General features: G+C 36.7%; 1 protein-coding gene across 7 annotated transcripts in view; it reads right to left on the minus strand.

The window, feature by feature from the left end:
• The window catches only part of CGNL1 (cingulin like 1), a 64970-nt gene that overhangs the window by 24397 nt on the left and 21034 nt on the right, over positions 1 to 19539 (minus strand). For all 7 annotated transcript variants that reach the window (XM_030016083.2, XM_030016080.1, XM_030016079.2 and 4 more), the window contains exons 5-8: positions 19107 to 19208; positions 18230 to 18378; positions 17630 to 17765; positions 15442 to 15654 (exon numbers count right to left, since the gene is read on the minus strand). In XM_030016083.2, coding sequence (XP_029871943.1) covers positions 15442 to 15654; positions 17630 to 17765; positions 18230 to 18378; positions 19107 to 19208 — 600 coding nt within the window. The remainder of the gene's footprint in view (positions 1 to 15441; positions 15655 to 17629; positions 17766 to 18229; positions 18379 to 19106; positions 19209 to 19539) is intronic.

Genomic DNA, 19539 nt, shown 5'->3' on the forward strand with positions numbered 1-19539 from the left:
CGTACCATGTGATGTCATGCCCAGTATATAAACTGGAGGGAGTTAGCCTGGGGCAGGATCACTGCTCGGGGACTAACTGGGCATCGGTCGGCCAGTGGTGAGCAATTGCATTGTGCATCACTTGTTTTGTATATTCCAATTCTTTTTTTATTATTATTGTAATTTGTTGTTGTTATTATTATAATTTTCTTCCTTTCTGTTCTATTAAACTGTTCTTATCTCAACCCACAAGTTTTACTTTTTTTTTTCCCCCGATTCTCTCCCCCATCCCAGGGAGCGGGGAGGGGGGGGAAGTGAGTGAGCGGCTGCATGGTGCTTAGTTGCTGGCTGGGCATGACACATACATATGTGCTAGAGTAACATACAACACCCACACAGTCTCATGCCTGCCATCACATATTTTCACCTTAACATCTTCCTCTTTATTGCCCTAAAATATTTTCATTACCAAATCCCATTATTAGGTAATTCCAAGTAATCTAAAAAACTTAACAGACAATCAGAAGCCATATGGATCTTTAAGGAAGAACATATTGATGAAGAGTGTCTTCCACAGAAACACAATATTTAGGCAGTCTCACCCCACCGCTTATTCCAAGCACTAATATACAACACTCTACATCCATGCAACTATTTGTGGGGCTGCAGAGTAAACTTAGGGAACAGGATCAACTGTAATATATATACACACAGATAAATATAAAGAGATCTTGACACCAAAAAAAAAAAGGGGAGGGGGGGGAGGATGTTACTGGAAAAAGAGCCCCAATCCTTTTCAAAACATGGTGCCACAAAGTGCTGTGCCAGCACAGAAAAGCAGACAGTGATCAGGCATGAACAAGCAATAGAGACTGGAAGTACCTTACAGTGGTATTGGTGCAGCTCTACCTGCATATCATACAACCCACACTTGGGGCTCTACTTACTCAGTAGAAGTTCTGCTTGGTTTTCAGTTACTGCCTGCAGATGGAAGGAGTTTAGCTACTGAGTTCAACTTGTATTCAAAAAGATAAATTTTTTATTTTTTCAGAAACTCAAATCAATATGCAGCACAAAGACAAATTATAATAAACTACTCATCACAATTTATCACACGTAGTGACAGATTTTTTTTTTGGCAGGGCAACTGGCTACAGCATGTAACTTTTCAGAGCTAATCATCACCTTAGTCTCACCACTTACCCTCTCCAAAACATCCTACCATTTATTGTGGAAACCATGAGTGGAAGTATAGTATTGTTGTACTATCTATACTGTTATAACACAGACCAGTTATGTATTTGTAAACATTTAATTCTGTGGAGTAAAGAGCTGGAAGGATTTAATCTTTGCTCTTCATTGACTTGTCAGTCAGAATCCCCTCCAAAGAACATAAAAGAATCCGAGATGTTGTGTTTCTTGCTCTTGGGCATGCAGGGTCTGACACAAAGCAATACTCTGTACAAAGATCTGGTTCCCATGTATAGACCCACTGCCTTCTACATTAAGACCTTAAACAATAGTAAGAACACCAGAAAAGACATATGAGTCAATCTAGACCAGTATTCTCTCCAGGGGCCATAGCTGATGTTTATGAACAAAAAGAGGAAGAACAACTCCAGGGCAATCCTTTCTCCATTACACACTCCCAGCTCTGACTGTTTTTCCTCCATGAATGTATCATCCATTAATTTCGCTAATCCTTTCTGAATCCATTTATACCTTTGGCCTCTACATTATCTGGTGACAATAGGTAATTAATTAATAGGACATTAATTACTGAAGCATAACATTTTTGCATGTGAAATTGTGTTTATGTGGGTGAAAACAAAAGAAATCCTACAGAGTAGTTTGGTAAGAAACTATTTTGTGAAATATTTTATGAAAGCATGAAAATCACTTTTCAGTTACGCTATTTTTGATCGTAGCTCCCAATTTTCCCCTCCCCACCCCCAAAAGGAATAAGCAAAGTTATATAAAAGGGTGTTTACAAAGTGCGCCCTCACTAGATTGTTTCCTAGCAAGCAACAGCTTTAAAATCATGCAAATTAGTTTGATAAAGCGGTAACTCAGAAAACACTCAGACTGTCTACAGGGTCAATGAACTTATTATACAAAAACTGGCAGCATAAGCAGGCTGGCAAGTTCTGGTCTTTTGAAAATACTGAAAAAACTTGTTCTTCTAAGTACACGACTAGTTAAAAGCTCTGAAATAAATCTCTGTTGATGCTTTAAGTTCTCACATACAAAAATTTCAATAGCATTTATATATTCCTTTAGTTTTTGCTTTTTGCATACAGCAAAGTTTTGCTAATTAGCAAGTACTCCACCAGTGGCTCCGTTTTGTCTCATTTCCTCTTTCTGGAGCTGAGTGAAAGCAGCTGAGGCATGCTGGGGAGCTCAGGGAAAGGAATGTTGATTTGTCTGTTCTTTTTCATCCAACCGCCTACACAGGGTTGCACAGTAAGAGAGGACTGCAGCAGACCCACACAGTACCTGAAGATTCCACTATCTCATCTACTATGGCTTGCTCTACTTTCCCAACACAGGAAGCATTCATTATTTACTTAGAAGTACACGTGCACACACACACAAAAGCAAACAACCAAACAAAACCCCCAGATCTACATACATAAATATACACATAAATACATACATATATATATGTACATATTTAACTTAACAGGTTCAAAATTAAGTTCATCCTACCCTGATGCAGTCATATCTAAAGATCTGTACCAGCCTGCCTTTTGCTGTATGTATTTTAGGATACTGTTCCAGCCACTAAAACTAAACTAAACTGGTATTCTCTCTCCTTTTTCACTACATATTTCAGTAAGTTAGCAAGATGCTAGGTGAGTATATATAAAAGGTAGAGAAGTATAGAGGGCAAGTTGCGAGTATTATCCTTATTAACCTAATTTAAAATCTTGGAAATAAATTGGGTATATAAGTAAAACCTGCCTAAAGTTCCAGCTGCCTGAGTGACCAGCACTTAACCAGCAGATCTCCACAGGTCTCTGATGACCTTGGCATCATTACAAGGGTTACACCTTCACAGGAATGAACTGTTCCCAAACAAATTCTCTAACATGTTAGAGTACAAAATTCCCTTCTTTCACCTGGAAGGAGTACATCTTAAAAAATACCAACAATAAGTATATACAGTCACAGACACACACTTTTTCAAGATGGTAGGAAAACTCTCTTAGTATATATGGGGAGCTTTACTGTATTGTAGTTGGAGAGTGGGCATTCTTCTTACATATCTTCTGGGGAGAGTAGGAGAAATTTTCTTCACAATGCACATTTCTCTGTATACTATTGTCTCAACATCTTTTCAACTTGTTTCAGATAAGACTGAAAAGAAACACAGGAGTATCTATCCTATTAGTTTACCTTACACAATTGTACTATACACATAAGGCATGGAGGATCACCTTCAGGTTATCATTCAGGATGATATTAGAAAAAACAATACACAAGTATCTTCAATTTGATAGTGAAATTTAAATAAAGTCAAACTGCACAAATACAATTTAGATGTTGAGTAGAAAATGCACACATAGCATCACTTCTCCAAAAGAGTCAAATTACACAGCTGGGTTTAGATAGAAAAAAAGCCTATATTCATTTATCGCTGGTGTAATCAGAACTGCATGTAGAGCTCTTCACTGACATAAATGAAGCTTCTGGATTATAACAGCATTTGGCAATACATGCCATATCCTGTAGCATACTGCCACAGAAAGTTAGGGTATAATAAAACTCCGTGCCTCTTCCCTCCTCCTATTCTCCACTGTTAGTCTTATCTGGCACCGCACATCACTTTCCACCTTCCCTCCAGGTCTTCTCTTGGGAGGACAGGTGAACATGATAGAAAAGAGCCCAGGTATCATTAGAAAGGATATGCAAAGGAAACAAGCACTGAAAGGTAGTTCTGACAGACCTTGCAGCAACACCATTAGGGGAGAACCTGGTAGAGAGAGATCCTTATCCATATATTGAAGTTACATAAGGTTCAGGCTAGCAGCTATCAAATCATACATGGACACTGCTGAAGCAGAAATAGATTGTTGCGCCCTTTGAGTACGGAACCCTACCACACAGGCAGAATACTCAACCAGCCCCAAGCAACTAGAAGGCAGTATTACTCATGTAGACACCATATGTTAAATTTACCACTCTGTCATTAGAGATGGCCCACTATATTCTGCATAAAATTCCCCTAATAAAACATGTCAGTAGAAGATATGAAAACTACTGCACTGAAATTACAGAGAAGTTACTATGTACACTGATAAATTTTGAATGCCAATTATTGCACTTCATAGGCTAAAACTGAAAGTGGCAACTCCATAGACAGTTTAAACTGTACAACAGATGGTATTTGCTAACAGCCAGCAGTAATCCTATTCTCTTTGGTTCTGTCTACATGAGCAAGAAGGCACAGCTTTCATTTAAAATTCAGTGACTGGCTCACACATTCAAAAAACGAGTTGAAAGCTGTTTGCAAAAGCACTGGAGTGGGTTAGAGTGATGAGGATGACAGCAGAAGGGTAACTGAACACTATAGGGCTAGTTAAGTACAAATGAGGAAGAAAGCCAGACAGGGAGAACTCACATGTACAGATTGTGCTGTGGATCCACATCCTTCAGTCCACACATGACTTATTTGTAATAGTGCTGTACATAAACAATGTGAGTTAACAAAAGGTCCTTAAGGTTTAATGACACTACGTCAATTACTGACTCCTGATAGTACCCATTCATAAATCCTTTACATTGCTACCTTTAATATGTGGGGATGTTGGTAAAGTTTTGGCAATCATTTTAACTAAGTTTATATACATTTAACCCATGGTAACAGAACTAGGTAAAGGTCACAAAGTAATGATTTAAGTTGAACATGAAACATTAACAAACATGTTGTTAATATAACATGATCTTTATTTCACAGAATCGTGGATCAGCCTCTTCAGAGAGTTGAAATGAGATTATGTACATAAACACATACAGAGCACGTAACAGATAAAACTGGTTAAACAAGAATCTGAAAGACAAAAGCTGGAATAAAATACTGTATATTCAGACATATTTGCCATACAAAAAGAAAAAAAAGCTAACAAAAAAACCCCACTCAAAAGAAACAAACAACAAAAATCCCCAAACCCCCCAAAAAACGGGGGGGCAGGGGGGAAATTGTATCAAGCATTGAAGTGGGCTCTTTGGATCTTAAAATTAACATATCTCAATTCCAAGATTGCAGTTTCTTCGCTATGATATATAAAACATGCTTATTTCTTTTTACTCCCACTCGCTAGTTGTAGCAGTATGTTTTAGTAAACCAACTTTTTACTATATTACATTATGGAATTATATTTATGTAAGGTAAAATCCCTATAGCATTTTCCTTCTTACATCTGTTTGCCTGCAGATGCAACGACATTTGCTTTGTCGTTCCTTTCAATCTGTCTGTCCCCACTCTGTCTCCAGGGCATTCAGTGCCTTCTATTCCCTACACTTAGCTTGTCTCACATTCAGATTTCCATCTCTTCAATCTCTGATGGAATAATACCTTCCCTCTTGACATCCACAACCTTGCAGACTTCTTAAACACACTCATACCTTCTTCTCATTTATTATTTTTGAATACATGAAATATTTTATTATGCTTTCTCAAATTTTATCATGTTTAAACTCGTAATTTAAGACTTAGCAAGACTTATCAGCAGACTTAAGCTATAGAGGTTAGGTAAAAGAAGCTGGAAACAGGTTGCAAACTTCTGAAAAAAGCTGAAAAAAGAAAAAGAAGCCTGTCTAGAAGAAAGAAAACATAGCTGTAATGATGAGGTCCCACAATACAAAGTCCTCTATGACTGCTTGAAGTTAAACTTCTGTATTCTGACATTGTCATTATGCCACAGTGCACATGCAGTAGGTTTACTTACTAGCCCAGCAGTGGACCAGACCACCATGAACTAAACAAGTTATCAAATCCTAAAAGAAAGGTCCACTGCAAAAAATCAGTTTCTGATCACAAAAAATGATCATACATGGAGGAAAATAATCTATGGCAGTCAATAACCACTGAAATCTTTTAATAGTTCTCATACATTCTAATTCTGAAGCTTAAAGGATGAGTCAATTGGCTTGAGAACAAGTCAAGAATTTACAGTGAAAGCGGCTGTTGCTGCAGAAATAAAGCAGTGCTGCAGAAATGAGTGAGGCAGTAAGAGAAAGGATAATTCAACAGCTAAGGTACCCAAATACAGCCCAAGAGAACTGGAGTCTATTCTTGTCTCTGCCAAAGAGCTCCTGAGGCAAGTCACTCAACCAAAACTTTCCAGAGGGGATCAATAACTGCATGCTCCTTAATTTCCTTTGTGCTTGATTTGAAGCACTAGGGCTTGGTTTCCAAAGTCTTGAGTGCCCAGTTGCAACCGAAGTCAGCAAAAATTGTACCCTGAATATATCAAGGACTATATAATGGTTAACTTTATGTTAACCTAGACACCTCAATTTGAACGTGCACAACTAATGGATCCTTTTGACAGTAATCGCTCTACCTCTTACTTTCTTATGCTTAATATGGGGAATAACATTACTCATAAGCTTGCAGTTATGCTGAGAAAAGGAATTAAAGTTTGTGAAGCAATCAATAAAATTCTTTCTTCAGAAGTTTTTAATAGCATGTATTGAGTGTAGGAACAGACCAAAGTCTGAAAAACATTGATAAATGAAATATTCTAACATTGTGTTTAAGTGAGTACAAAACTACTTTTAACTCATACCAGATGGATGAGAAGAAAGTGAGAGAATGCATGCACATACATATGTGTACTATTTGATCTGGTATGTACATCTGATTTATAAAGTTTTACCTAGCACAGGTCTGCTTATCTGAGCCCACAAAGTCACAGCTGCTGGAGTTGTGCACGTGGCATTTAGTTTTCAGCTTTGGGACTAATCTCCATAAGGGAGTTCCCATAAGGTAACTTCAGCAGTGAAATTCAATTCCCTCACTTCTCATCCTGCTCCTTTCAGATGTTTTGCTTAACAAGAAATGATTCTAATAAAGTTTGGGTTTGTGTCCTTGTATATAGTTGCATATGTGTCCAGAAATATTTTAAAATGTATTAAAATTAGTCAAGACCTAGTTTAAATAAAGCAATAAATACTGTTCCAACTACTTTGTTGAAGAAATCTCAGTAAAGCAAGTATATTTATATACTATTCTACTCTCAACTTTGGTGCAAACAGTGAACAGATTTAAAGAATCAGAGATGAAGCTCAGTTAGTACAAAAGGCATCAAAATTCTTCCCACCACTCATTATTGTGTAACCCCAGAGAAACTGGACAGAACATACAAACAGGGTCCTTGAGATGCAAATGAAATATTCTATTTCAACCTGAATACAGCAGAAAAATCTCCTGAATAGGAATGCAGAAAATGTTCTGTGGCTCCACACCTTTTTTTTACCACACCCTCAACACTGGCAAAGACATGAGAGTGGTTGTGTAACTGATCATTAAAAAATGGTTTTGGCTGACTTCAGTGTTTCAGCTGGTGAAATTCCCCTTTGGCAGTGACTGCACAGTACAAGACCTTTAAAGTCGTTTTACAAAATACAGGAAGAGCTGAAGTGAGGGGAAGCCAAGTAGTTCATTCACAGCTTATTAGAATTATTAAATTTTGGCTAGATTTGTCATTTATCAGGTACAACTCAGCCAATTTTTCTAAAAACCTTTACACTTCCTTTCAGAATCAAGTTCAACTGAGTAAAACTGAATTCAACCAATTAACTGTTTGTCCTTTAATTGCCATAGTTGAAGTAGAAATCTAAAGAATAAATCTCCATTCAAAATGAGCTAAAGCACAAATAGAAGTTTTTTAAATGGAATTAACAAACTTTCAAATATTCTTTCCATATTCATATTTGTGGAATCAAAGTAAATGACACTCTCCTATGAAGACAGGCTGGGAGAGTCGGGGTTGGTCAGCCTGGAGAAGAGAAGGCTCCAAGGAGACATTACAGCAGCCTTTTAGTACCTAAAGGGGGCCTACAAGAAAGGTGAAGAGGGACTTTTACAAGGGCATGTAGTGATAGGACATGGGGTAATGGCTTTAAACTAGAACGAGGGTAGATTTAGATTAGATACAAGGAAGAAATTCCTCACTGTGAGGGTGGTGAGGCACTGGAACAGGTTGCCCAGAGAGGCTGTGGATGCCCCATCCCTGGAAGTGTTTGAGGCCGGGTTGGATGGGGCTTTGAGCAACCTCGTCTAGTGGAAGGTGTCCCTGCCCATGGCAGGAGGTTGGAACTAGATGATCTTTAAGGTCCCTTCCAACCCAAACCATTCTATGATTCTATGATGATAATATTCCAAAACCTTACAAAATAAAGGGAATGGTGTGGCTGCTTACTTCATTCTGTTCCTGGTGTGGAACACTTAAGTTATCAAGGAAGATACTGTCTGCTGAAACCAACTCTAAAGTCTCATGGGCCACCTTTTTAGGTTGATACTGGACCGGTTGTTCGAATTCTTGAACTAAATGTAAAAAGTTTCATGTGGCTTCAAGGATTCAGATCTACCCAGCTCCCTCAGATGATCCTGAGGGGGTAGCAGTGATGGAGATACCAAATCCCTTTCTATTGTTTTTCCTCTCCTTTTTGTATATAAACAAATCAAGTTTAAATAAACAACTAGACACTGATTTCCCTAGGTAACCTGCAGATGATTTCCAAAGAAAGAAAAAAACAAACCCAACCTACACCCAAAGACTGACACCCAAGGAAAAAAGACAAACATAGTGAGTCTCAGCATAGGGACAGCCCTTGAACTATAATCCTTACTAGCACTTCAGTAAAGAGAGCTTCTGAAATCAGTATTATTCAGGTATAGTCATCTAGGTTTTAAAGCTCATGAATGCATAAAACAGGTCTTTATTTCTGTTTGTAGCTCTGTTTGTAGTTCAGGTATTTTTCCCCACTGTGTACTTTTAGGCAATTCTTCTAACCTCAGACACTATTTCTTAAAGCAATTGGAAGCCCTTGGATGAATAACACAGTAACACTGGATAGCATGGATAATAAAATCTCATACCACTAAAAAAGGGAATGCAAAAACTCCTTAAAAGCAAAATGAAGCATTAAACTACCAACCTCCCCTCTGCCCCAAACAAACCACACACCCCCCCGCCAAGCTTCTGGAAAAGAGGCTAAATAGCTTTACTTATTGCTTTCCTACCTTACACTGCCTATTTTAATTCTTTCCATCATCTCAAAATGAGGCCTAGCCTACTTCAGCACATGGCTACACCTTTAGAAGTTAACTATTGTCAGTTACCTATTAAAAGAGTCAGTGTGTTTTTATCTCTTAGTGAGGTACACTGCAACCAATTTGAATCCTCAGCTGTACTTCAAGAGATTATTCAGTAAGCAAGTGCATAAATTTACAAGCAAGTCAGACTGCCTTTCTTTCCATTTCAGCTAGAGCCATTCTATTAACTGGTTAAAAATTATTCACTTGTGCCAGTTTAGAGACAAGACTTGTTTTCTTGCAAGGCCATTTTCATTGATCTAAACGATATCATATTCTTAATATTATCTCCAAAACTATTTAGTTTTTCATTTATGAGATGTAATGAAAGCTTTAAATGCCTACATTTTGAAAATAAGAATGCACAGCCCCCCCCCCCCTTTTTTTTTTTTTTTTTTTTTTTACACAGAGCATATTAAACAAAATTTCCCAATATAGGGAAATGACCTAACATTTCCACAGTTATAAAATCCAGAGCCAGGAAAGTATAAGTATTAACCTCTCAACCAGTAGCTGTATCAATGTCATATTATCCTCCCAGCTAACTGGCTTATACTAACAGTTTTTTCAAGGTCAGAAGTTGTTGCAAAGACTAGAGTAAAATATTAACTAGTTCTGTGTTCACATTGTACCCAACTGAAAGGATTTACACAAACACTTAACACACATACACAAACAAACCTACACTTTCACAGGACAAACCACCTGAACATACATATACTGTCTTCTGCTGATAAGGATTAGAGATCCTCCTGATGGTAGTAAAGAAGTATCTGACTGCACAGGCTCTTGCCAACTTTCAGAAACAAAAAAACCCCCACAGACAAACAATCTCCCTTCCCAACCCAGACTAACTGAAATAGTCCTGGCTGAATAAGGTTCACAATGGTGAAATGACTTACAGATAAAACAGATTTTTTTTTTGTCTTGTCTTGTTTAGATGTGATCCAATCCAACTCAAATAGGACTTTGCAGGACAGTTTTGCTCAGAGGCTTTCTTGACTCTACATACAGTGTAAAACCTACTCAGTTGTAGTTCCATGGTACTGTCTGTGTCCAAACACACACATGTCCCCACTAAACAAATGCAGGAGTAAATTGCATGGAAATGAAAGACCAGAGGAGCTGGAACTTAAAAAGCTTGCTTTAGCACCAAAGACAAAGTCACCAAGTTACATTTTCAGTGTGCTTTGGAGGCATGTTTATTATTCTTCTTGACAACACAGCTAATGTTCCATAATTTGTTTGGTATTTCATTTAATGGGTGGCTAAAAACATGTATGATGCTATTACCAAACAACTTCCTTTCCATGCACAGAACAGACACTTAGAGAAAAACAAATCAAATCTGTCTCCCAGATTTTCCATATACAGTTCTAAAATATGTGTTTCCAGTAACGATGCATATTTAAGGAATGCCTGCAGCCTTCCTTCCACCATCACGCTTCTGTCTGTGCACCCTCCTTCTCTTTCCCCGACTCCGTGTTTGTAGGACCACACTGCAAATCAATCAAAAACATACTGGGCTTTTAGAGGGCTGGTAAAGGAGGGCAGAAAATGAAAGGGGGGGGGGGGGGGGGGGGCAGGTCATGAAAGAGGAAACATTGACTTGGACCAGTCACTCCACTATTCTTTGAGTCTGTATACAGTTTAGATCAGTTACCAATCAGCTTCTACCATTGAAACAAAAAAAAAGTGTTATTTCAACATGGCAAAGGCTGCCTCAGGCAAGCAGAGGAAAGAAGAAACCCACCAGTGGCATCTGAAATCCTGGTTCATCTTCTCTAAACCTTTTCCAATTATTGTATATCTTCTTTGAGGTGAATGGACTACACTTAGACATAGCATTCAGGATGCAGATTCAGATGTTATGGATGTATGTACAAAAGGGCATAATGTTGTTCTTATGCTCAAGTAATTCCTATCATATAATTTGTTTCTTTTACTGCTATCAAGACAATGTTTTTATAGAGCTATTTATTATAACCCCAAGATTTCACCTTAGAGTGGCACAAGTTAGTTGGGATCCTATTGGTTTTCTCCATATATATAATTTTACAGTTATATATATTAAATTTGTCTATTACTTTACATACTAAAGTATCTCTGCGATGCTCCACAATCAGTTATGTCTTCACTTTACCCTGAGTAACCTGGGTAACCACTGTCTGGTGTTTGTACAGCATTACTCCAAAATAGGTTCTTGGAATATACTAAACTTACACATTTTACATGTAAAAAATATATGCCAAGCCATTTCTACAAGAAAGGCATGCACAGTATGTATCAATATCATTTACAATGCTTAAGCTAGTTTTTGTTAAGCTTCTGCTCTATGTGGGAGATTTTTATTAGCTTTGAAGAAGAAATACCATATTATCAGGTTAGGTAGAAAAAGATTCAATATTCACTTGCCAACTAAATTCACAATCACTTCATACAGATGGGGAAAAAATCCAGAAACAAACCCAAAGCTTCTTCTCATCTACAATGCTCAAAATTTTATATTACTTTCTTATTTTAAAGGAGTATACTTTTAGTTTATAACATGTGCAGAAGGTAACCACTGTCTTCTGCTGTCACTACCACTTGCTCTGGTAAAATTCCTTCTTTTTAATCACATCACATGCCTTAACACATACATGGCAGTTAAAGCTCACATGACCACAAGCTTCATTGCATAAGAATGTGTTGATAAATGAATCAGCTTCTAAACCTGAGTGTCTGTTTTATCATTTTGAGGACAAGGTCAGAAGTACGATGAACCCTGAATAAATCACTCAAGGTCAGGCTTAGATAAGCCTCTTCATAATGTGATGATTACAGCTTTTTCTAAACAACATAATTTGTGCAGACTGCTTCTCAAAACAGACATAAATTTGACAGTGCTGTGCAGTTTGCAACTGTACTCCCGAGCCGATACAATTTCAGTGGAATTTGAACAGTATTAGTTGCAATTTGCTACAACCTTTTACCTATAGTATTACATTCCAAAAGCTATTTCCAAATTTTACTGAAATAGTAGCACTTCATCTACAGTGACAAAGCACTCATGGCCAAGTAGTACAATTCTGGCCTGTTGTGTTGTAGGGACAGATTAAATAATATAAATTTTTGTACTACATTAAAACCAGGAGAGGATTCATATTCATTTCTGCTCCAGCACTTGCACTTATGGAGAAATCCATTTTTAATTAGAAAGACATGAATTTTCTCATTTATTATTAAAGGCAATTATTACCCCACAGAGGTATGTTATGGAAGAGTAAAACTTTTACTATCGTTAAATGGAAATAGTCTGGTCTCAGTCTTAATAAACAAGCAATGAAGTTAAGAACAATCACAGCCATCTCAAGACCACCACAAGTAAAAGACATAACACAAAAATGAATTTAAAAAGGTAAACTGTAGCAAAGAAAATTAATATCTTAATATCTGTGGCTTTATATAAAAATCTCTATTAAAAAAAAAAAAAAACAAAACAAAAAAAACAAAACCAAACCCAACCTACCACCACATCAGTGAGCATGAGAACAGAATCACACATGACAAATAACCCCACTCTACTCTCCTATCAGATAACCTTGAGTATGTTTCTAACATGATTGCAAAACAGACCTATGTGGCATTCTAATCACACAGACTAAATGTACTGTACATTACTTGCCAACCTATCTGACGTCTCCAGCAGCTGAAAAATTCTGTTGATTTAACAGTGGCACAAAAATTTCTTTCTTTCTCCCTGCAAAAACTTCCCTTTCGGCCTAATACATCTCACAAAACACCTTTATTCAGTGTACTAATTTGGATGATATAGAAGCAACATAAGAACAACCAACCTTGTACATACAGACTTTGATACACCGTGATCTATCAAACATCAGTGTGCATATTTTCTGTATGACAAACCACCACTACTACAGCATTTACACACCCATTTTCCTCATTAAATACAACAGAATGGCCCTTTCCACTAATCTTTGATGTAAATTTCTTGTATCCCACCAGCCAGTATAAATCTTTCCAGCTTGCAATAATATAAAAACTATAATTTAACAGGTCAAGCAGCGTCAGTTATATAAAACATGATCTTGACATACACTGTTGGGTATTCGAGATTAATTGTAGACCCAATAATTAACATCATATGTAAGATCACAGCAGGTCACTCATCTAACTCCCTGCAGAGACTGGTTATACTTTCCTGATAGAAGATATATCAAACTCAACAACTAATCTCAGCCAGCAGGCATAGAGATAATGCTGGGCTTCAAAAAAATCATTAAGGGTACTCATACTAGCAAGATTAAAAAAAAACAAAAACCACCACCTTCCAATTAGGCATTTTAAAAGTTTTACTTAAAATAAAATCAACAAAAATCACTTCAAGTAAAATTGGAAGAGCAGAACTGGTGCTTAGAGCAACATTAATTAATTAAATTTCACTTTTGAACATCTTATTAAATTTACTATTAGATAGACTATGTCATGTAAGTAAATAAATGCTATTTATAACTATCTCTAAGCCACAGCAACCCAATCATAGAGCCATTTCCCAGACTGTTATTGTTATGCCAAACAGACTACTCTTTCATTTCTTGTCAGTTGTAATTACAGTTCCATAATTGAAATACAGTAAATTACCATGCAGTAACTTTGAAAGATGGTTCACTGAGGTTAAGCTGTCACTACAATTACCGTATAATAAAAAATGATAATTTAAATGTTCTACTTTTCTCTCAAAGAAAAAAATGAACTCAGCTCAAGCAGCTCAGATGCATCAAATACCTTCATGATGATGTAAACAAAGAGAAACAACACATTTAAGCAAAGCCAAGCAATTGCAAGTAGAAATCCTAGGCTGCATAAACAAATCAGTGTATTTAAACTTTTCTAACCACTGAAGAAAATTGCACATTTAAAAACAGTCCTTTAAAAGAACAGTCATTATCAGAATTCAGTCATACAATATCTATCCAGCATCTTCCATATGTGCTCCTATTTTGCTTATAAAGCATATAAAGCTTTGGAAACTTCTTTAAAGTTTCAAGCTTAATTTTAATTCAGTTCTACATCATGTTTTCAGCCACAACCAGTAGGATAACTGTAACACACCTAACACCAATGAGGTGTAGGTAAAAGATATAAATTAGCATGGACATTTCTAAGCAAAATGAGGGCCTAAAATTTTGACTTAAATTGGTCAAGCACGGTTTGTCTGTAGAAATTTTCTCAAATATTTGACAGAAATAAAATGAAGAAAGGGGATACCGAAAAGACACAAGTTACTGTCATTGTGAAAATAATGCTCAAAATCTTATGAGATCTGTCCCCTTACAAAAAAAGTCTTTCAATAAATTCCTACCTGCTGTCTCTGCAAAGATAACTTCAGAAAGGACAACTCTTGGAAAACAGTAACAGATATGCACATCTGAAAACTGTTCCTATTCTCCCCCTCACAAAGACCTTCTGCTGATGCTGGAAGAGGCACTCCTTCAGTTCTGTTTTCCTCCTGTCTGCTTCCAGACACCCAATCCCTGCTGTTTCCCTTCTGCTGGCACTCATTTGACCATTCAGTAAACAAGATAAGCTCAGTAAATGAAAAGGACACAAAATAAAACAAAAAAACCTAGTAGTAAGTAGTTGAAGGGACAAGGTGGGACAACGTAACAGGGGAACAGGATGTGACACAAGGAGTTGAAGGTAGGAACAGTGGGCTGCAAAGGACTGCAGAGAACTCCTAGAAGCTCCAAAACTGTAATTTCAACAGCATCACTGGCAAAGCACACTGGCACTCTTCAGGGTATCCTCAAGGTTTCAGTGATTCCATTTAACCCAAGACAAGCAAACGGTCCCCTGTACTATACTTCCATCTATTCTCTCTCAAAGTTTGCAATGAAGCAAACGTAGTAGATAACTGCTTGAAGAAAGGGCCACAACTTCAGCTGTGACAAACAATCAAAACATTATATAAGTGTATGAAATAAAACCTATTCTCAGCAGCTAATCATCTCCTAGCCCAAATCTTTACCTATTTATTTTGCCAAGAAAACAGCAGTATCTGAAAGCGTCTAGCATATGACATCTGTGAGAGGTATGATTTTTCCGTAGATATTAATTGTAATCACTTATTTCACCTCTGTTGCTTTCTCCAGGCTCTGCTGTAGATTGAGCAATTCTTTATCATGTTGCTCTTTAAGTTTATCCATCTCCATGTCATGGCTAGATACTTCTTCTTTTAGTGCTCCTTTTAAAGCTGTAAGCTCTCTTTCTCTCTTTCTCAAAATCTCTTCTTGTTGATCTTTCGCAATTAATAATTCTTGCAGATCCTGCTTCATTTGCATCAGCTCCTAAAGAACAAAATTAAACACAATTGCATGACAAATAGTTCCAATGGATGTTCAGTTTGTGTTTCAGAGAAGGAAAGCATATAAATGCAAGCTCCCCAAGGCCAACTTCATTTCGTACGACCAACGTATTTTTTGCAGCTTTTATAGCAAGCTAAAAATTTACTAAATCCTAAGAGTATTAGATGTAGAACATATAGCTATGTTTTACATAATGGGTCAATGTATCTGATGCTGTAAAACTATGAAAAGATTTTGATGGTGTATGTTATGCTGTCTGTAAATAAAGCAGGAGTCAAACTAAGGTTGCAATTTAACAACTCCCCCAGTCCTACCTTCTGTAGCAAAGAGGTAGATAAGAAGAAAAACCTTTTTTCCCCCACACTGCAAGAGAAGTGAACCCAATGATAATTCCTTGTTGTCTTTTCTGCTGGAAAGAATAAAGAAAGTTGCTTCTGCAAGTGCTGAAGACAAAACAAGTGCTTCCCAACTGAGTCCATGCCTTTACACCCTTCCTCCTCCCACCATGTTCACCCTAGAAGTCATTTCCCCTCTCCAAATTGCTGGGAAGGAAGTGAGCAGCCAGTGCATCTGAAGAATAAATACACACATGCATGTATACAAACACAGAATAAAATAACAGCAACAATCAAAAATGTACAGCTTCAAGAATTATCTAATTTGGTATTTCTCAAGCTGTGAATAATTGCACTTTCAAAAAGAATGTAAACTTCCCCTGCACTGAAGCAGGATCAGTACATCTAAACCATTCCTGACATACATCATCTATTCTGTCCTTAAAAGCCTACAATGAAAGGGATTCTACTACCATCCCAGATAGCCATGTTCCACTGTTTAATTATCCACATTGACAGAAAATGTTTTCAATGCTTACTTTAAATCTGTGCAGCCAAGTCTCTCATTTCTTACTCTATCCCCACACAACATAGAAAAATTGATCACTATCTCCTTTACAGCAACATTATATAACATGTGCTTTTCACTCTTCCCTCACTCCTCCATTCAGATTCAAGTCCTGCTTCATAGGGAATGTTTTTCAGTACTATCACCATCATTCCAGATATTGGCCTACTTACATACAACTTTCAACTGCAGTGCCTGAGATTTAAAACAGTAATTTAAGAGAGTAATCAAATCTCACCTACACAAAATAAGGTAGTTATTCTACTCAGCATGTCTTGCATAGAAACATCTTTAATATTCCTGTGATCTATTGTCTATGCTTTTGCTCTCTATTTATTCGGCTTTCATTTCTTAAGCTAGTTCTTTGCACTAGTATTAAGCAAAGTTAAATGTTTTGGTATTACAAAGTATTAAGATAATTCTGAATTATAATCTTCCTTTTGAACCATTATACACTGATGCTCTTACACACCCTTACCAACAAATTTAATAAGCAGTGTTCTCTATTTCATCATCAGTATATTACTATAACCAGGGCTACAGCCAATTCCTCTTTCATCCCAAGGTGACAGAAAACCCGTAACTCTTTTGTTCCTCTTCAGACTCTATCCCTTCTCTCCCTGGTCCCATCAACAGAGAGTCAACAATTTAGAGACTGCTTTGGTGAGTACTTTTAATTTTCTTAGTTGAATCTCACCTGGCCTTGCTAATACGTACACCTTCTTTAAACTGATCTTCCCTGTTCTGACCCAAAATCCTATCTAATTGTTAAAACTGAGATGATTATCTGCTAATAGGACTCAGCTGTCCCTCAACCATTATGTTGTTTGTTCTCCTATTCTATAAACCAATGGTACTTGTACTTTGTATTCCTTTTAGTGTTAATGTAGTTATTATAACATACTTTCTTAGGTCACCTAATAATGGTATACTATCTTGGACTGATAGAATGGGAAAAGCTAAGGCATGCATTTCTTCTACCTGTATCTTAGTTCCCACTTTTCATGCAATTCTTCTGACTTTTTCATCCTTCTTCTGGTACTTTATAACTAACCTCAATCAGAACCTCTTTCTCCCCTTCATCAGTATGTTTGGCATTATCCAGTTCATCATGCATCTCAGAGAGCTGGTCTTGAAGATCTCTGATCTCAGTCTGGTGTTGTTCCTGCTCCATCTTCACTTGAAAAAGCCTCAACAGGAAAAATCAGACAGGATTTTTTAATTTGTAGAAATACTAATTTGTTCTTTCAAGTACTAAAAAGATACAAGTATCTATTCCCACAAGGGAATGGGATACAATGAGGCAGAAAAACAAAATGTCAGAGGGGTAAAAATGAGAACTCTTTTAAGTAGATATTTAAGTTGAAAGTTGTATTTTATTTCAAACCTGGTACTATGTTCTTGACTAAAGTATTCAAGTGTTTCCTTAAAGAGTTGAACTACGTATTATGACCTTGAAATATAAAAAGCAATTCGCACTAAGAGGAAAATTCTAAAAACATGCCTCTTCTGAACGGTAGAAACATTTCCTACAATAACAAACGTCACTCTGTCTGATTACCTTAACATATTCTGAAGACACAGGTAATTTTAATCTAAAAGGTTTAAGAAAAGGTACAAATTCCAATGAATAACTTTTCTAGAATTAACTCACTCCTCTAGGTTTTGCCTGAGTTCCTTCTCACTTTCTTCCAGCTGCTTTTTTAAGGCTTCTTTTTCACATATACTTTCATCAAGTTGCAACTGAAGATCTTTCAGGCTTGCTTGTGTAGCATCAATCTCTTCTTTGGAATTTTGCTGATTCTGAATTTTGTACACCAAAAGTTAAGCAAGATAATAGACTAAGCATAAATAAATTAAAGGCTCTTTTTTATTACACGAAAGAAGCCATTTCAAGCCTTTGGTATTTTTCACTTGTAGAAGTCCTTATTAATTTATGAATATTAAAAGCTTGGAATGTTTATTAAAACACACAAAGCACTGCTTTTCGATTTTTATTAGAAATGTGAGAAGTGAAGTCTCCTCAGTACTATCTAATCAGTTTCAAGTACATTGATTCTTATCACAGACTCAAAATGCAAACTGAAAGATGCCAAGCCGTTCTTCTCATGTCTTCAGAGCATGGCTGTACTTAATTACTTTGAATTCAGCACTGCAAAAATAATGCTGTCATTAATAAACAGCAGCTACGTGAGTAATACAGTGTGTCTCTCACTCCATGTCTGTCTCACCGCAGTCAACAGATTAACATTTACCTCTGCAGATACCTAGGAAATGTTATGTGCATGTGCCTAACATTTTTATTCACTGCTCCAAACTTCTCAAATACTAAGAAGAAAGAGATTTCTTAAAAATGATAACAACGCTATGAGCAACTACACTTAAAATAAAAAGTCGTCTGTAAAAGCACAGGTATATCTGCATTAAAAACAATATGAAGCAAAAAAGATTCAGCTGGGTGATCAGTTGTCACTTACTTAGAAAAGTATATTTGAAATAGGCAAAAGCTTTATAGTAATGAAGCACCATACCCTAATTTCTAGATCCAGTTTTTTCTCTAATTCTTCCACTTTCCTTTCAAGTTCTGCTTTTTGTTCCACCAATGCTTTTACTTCAGCTGAAGAATCCGAAACCTACAATTAGAGATGTTTGTTCCCAAAAAGCCAAGATGTTCTTTGACAATTGTTTTTTAAAATCTAAAGTAAAGCTACAAGCAAGGCTAATAAAGTGTAGCATCAACTGCCTGAGCTCACCAGGGACTTTTCATATCGGTCAAGCCAAGCTAATGTTTTCAAAGGAACCACGATTTGATTTTCATAAAACTTCTTGGTAATTGCTCAAGGCATGTTGCCAATAATACAGAAAATATACAAAGCTAAAGAAAAATTCAAATTAGGCAACATATGAATTAAATCACAAGTACTTGGGGCCAAATTTGACTGAGATACCACCAATTACACAAAA

Source organism: Aquila chrysaetos, chromosome 5 (assembly GCF_900496995.4).
Source record: "Aquila chrysaetos chrysaetos chromosome 5, bAquChr1.4, whole genome shotgun sequence".
NCBI lineage: Eukaryota > Metazoa > Chordata > Aves > Accipitriformes > Accipitridae > Aquila > Aquila chrysaetos.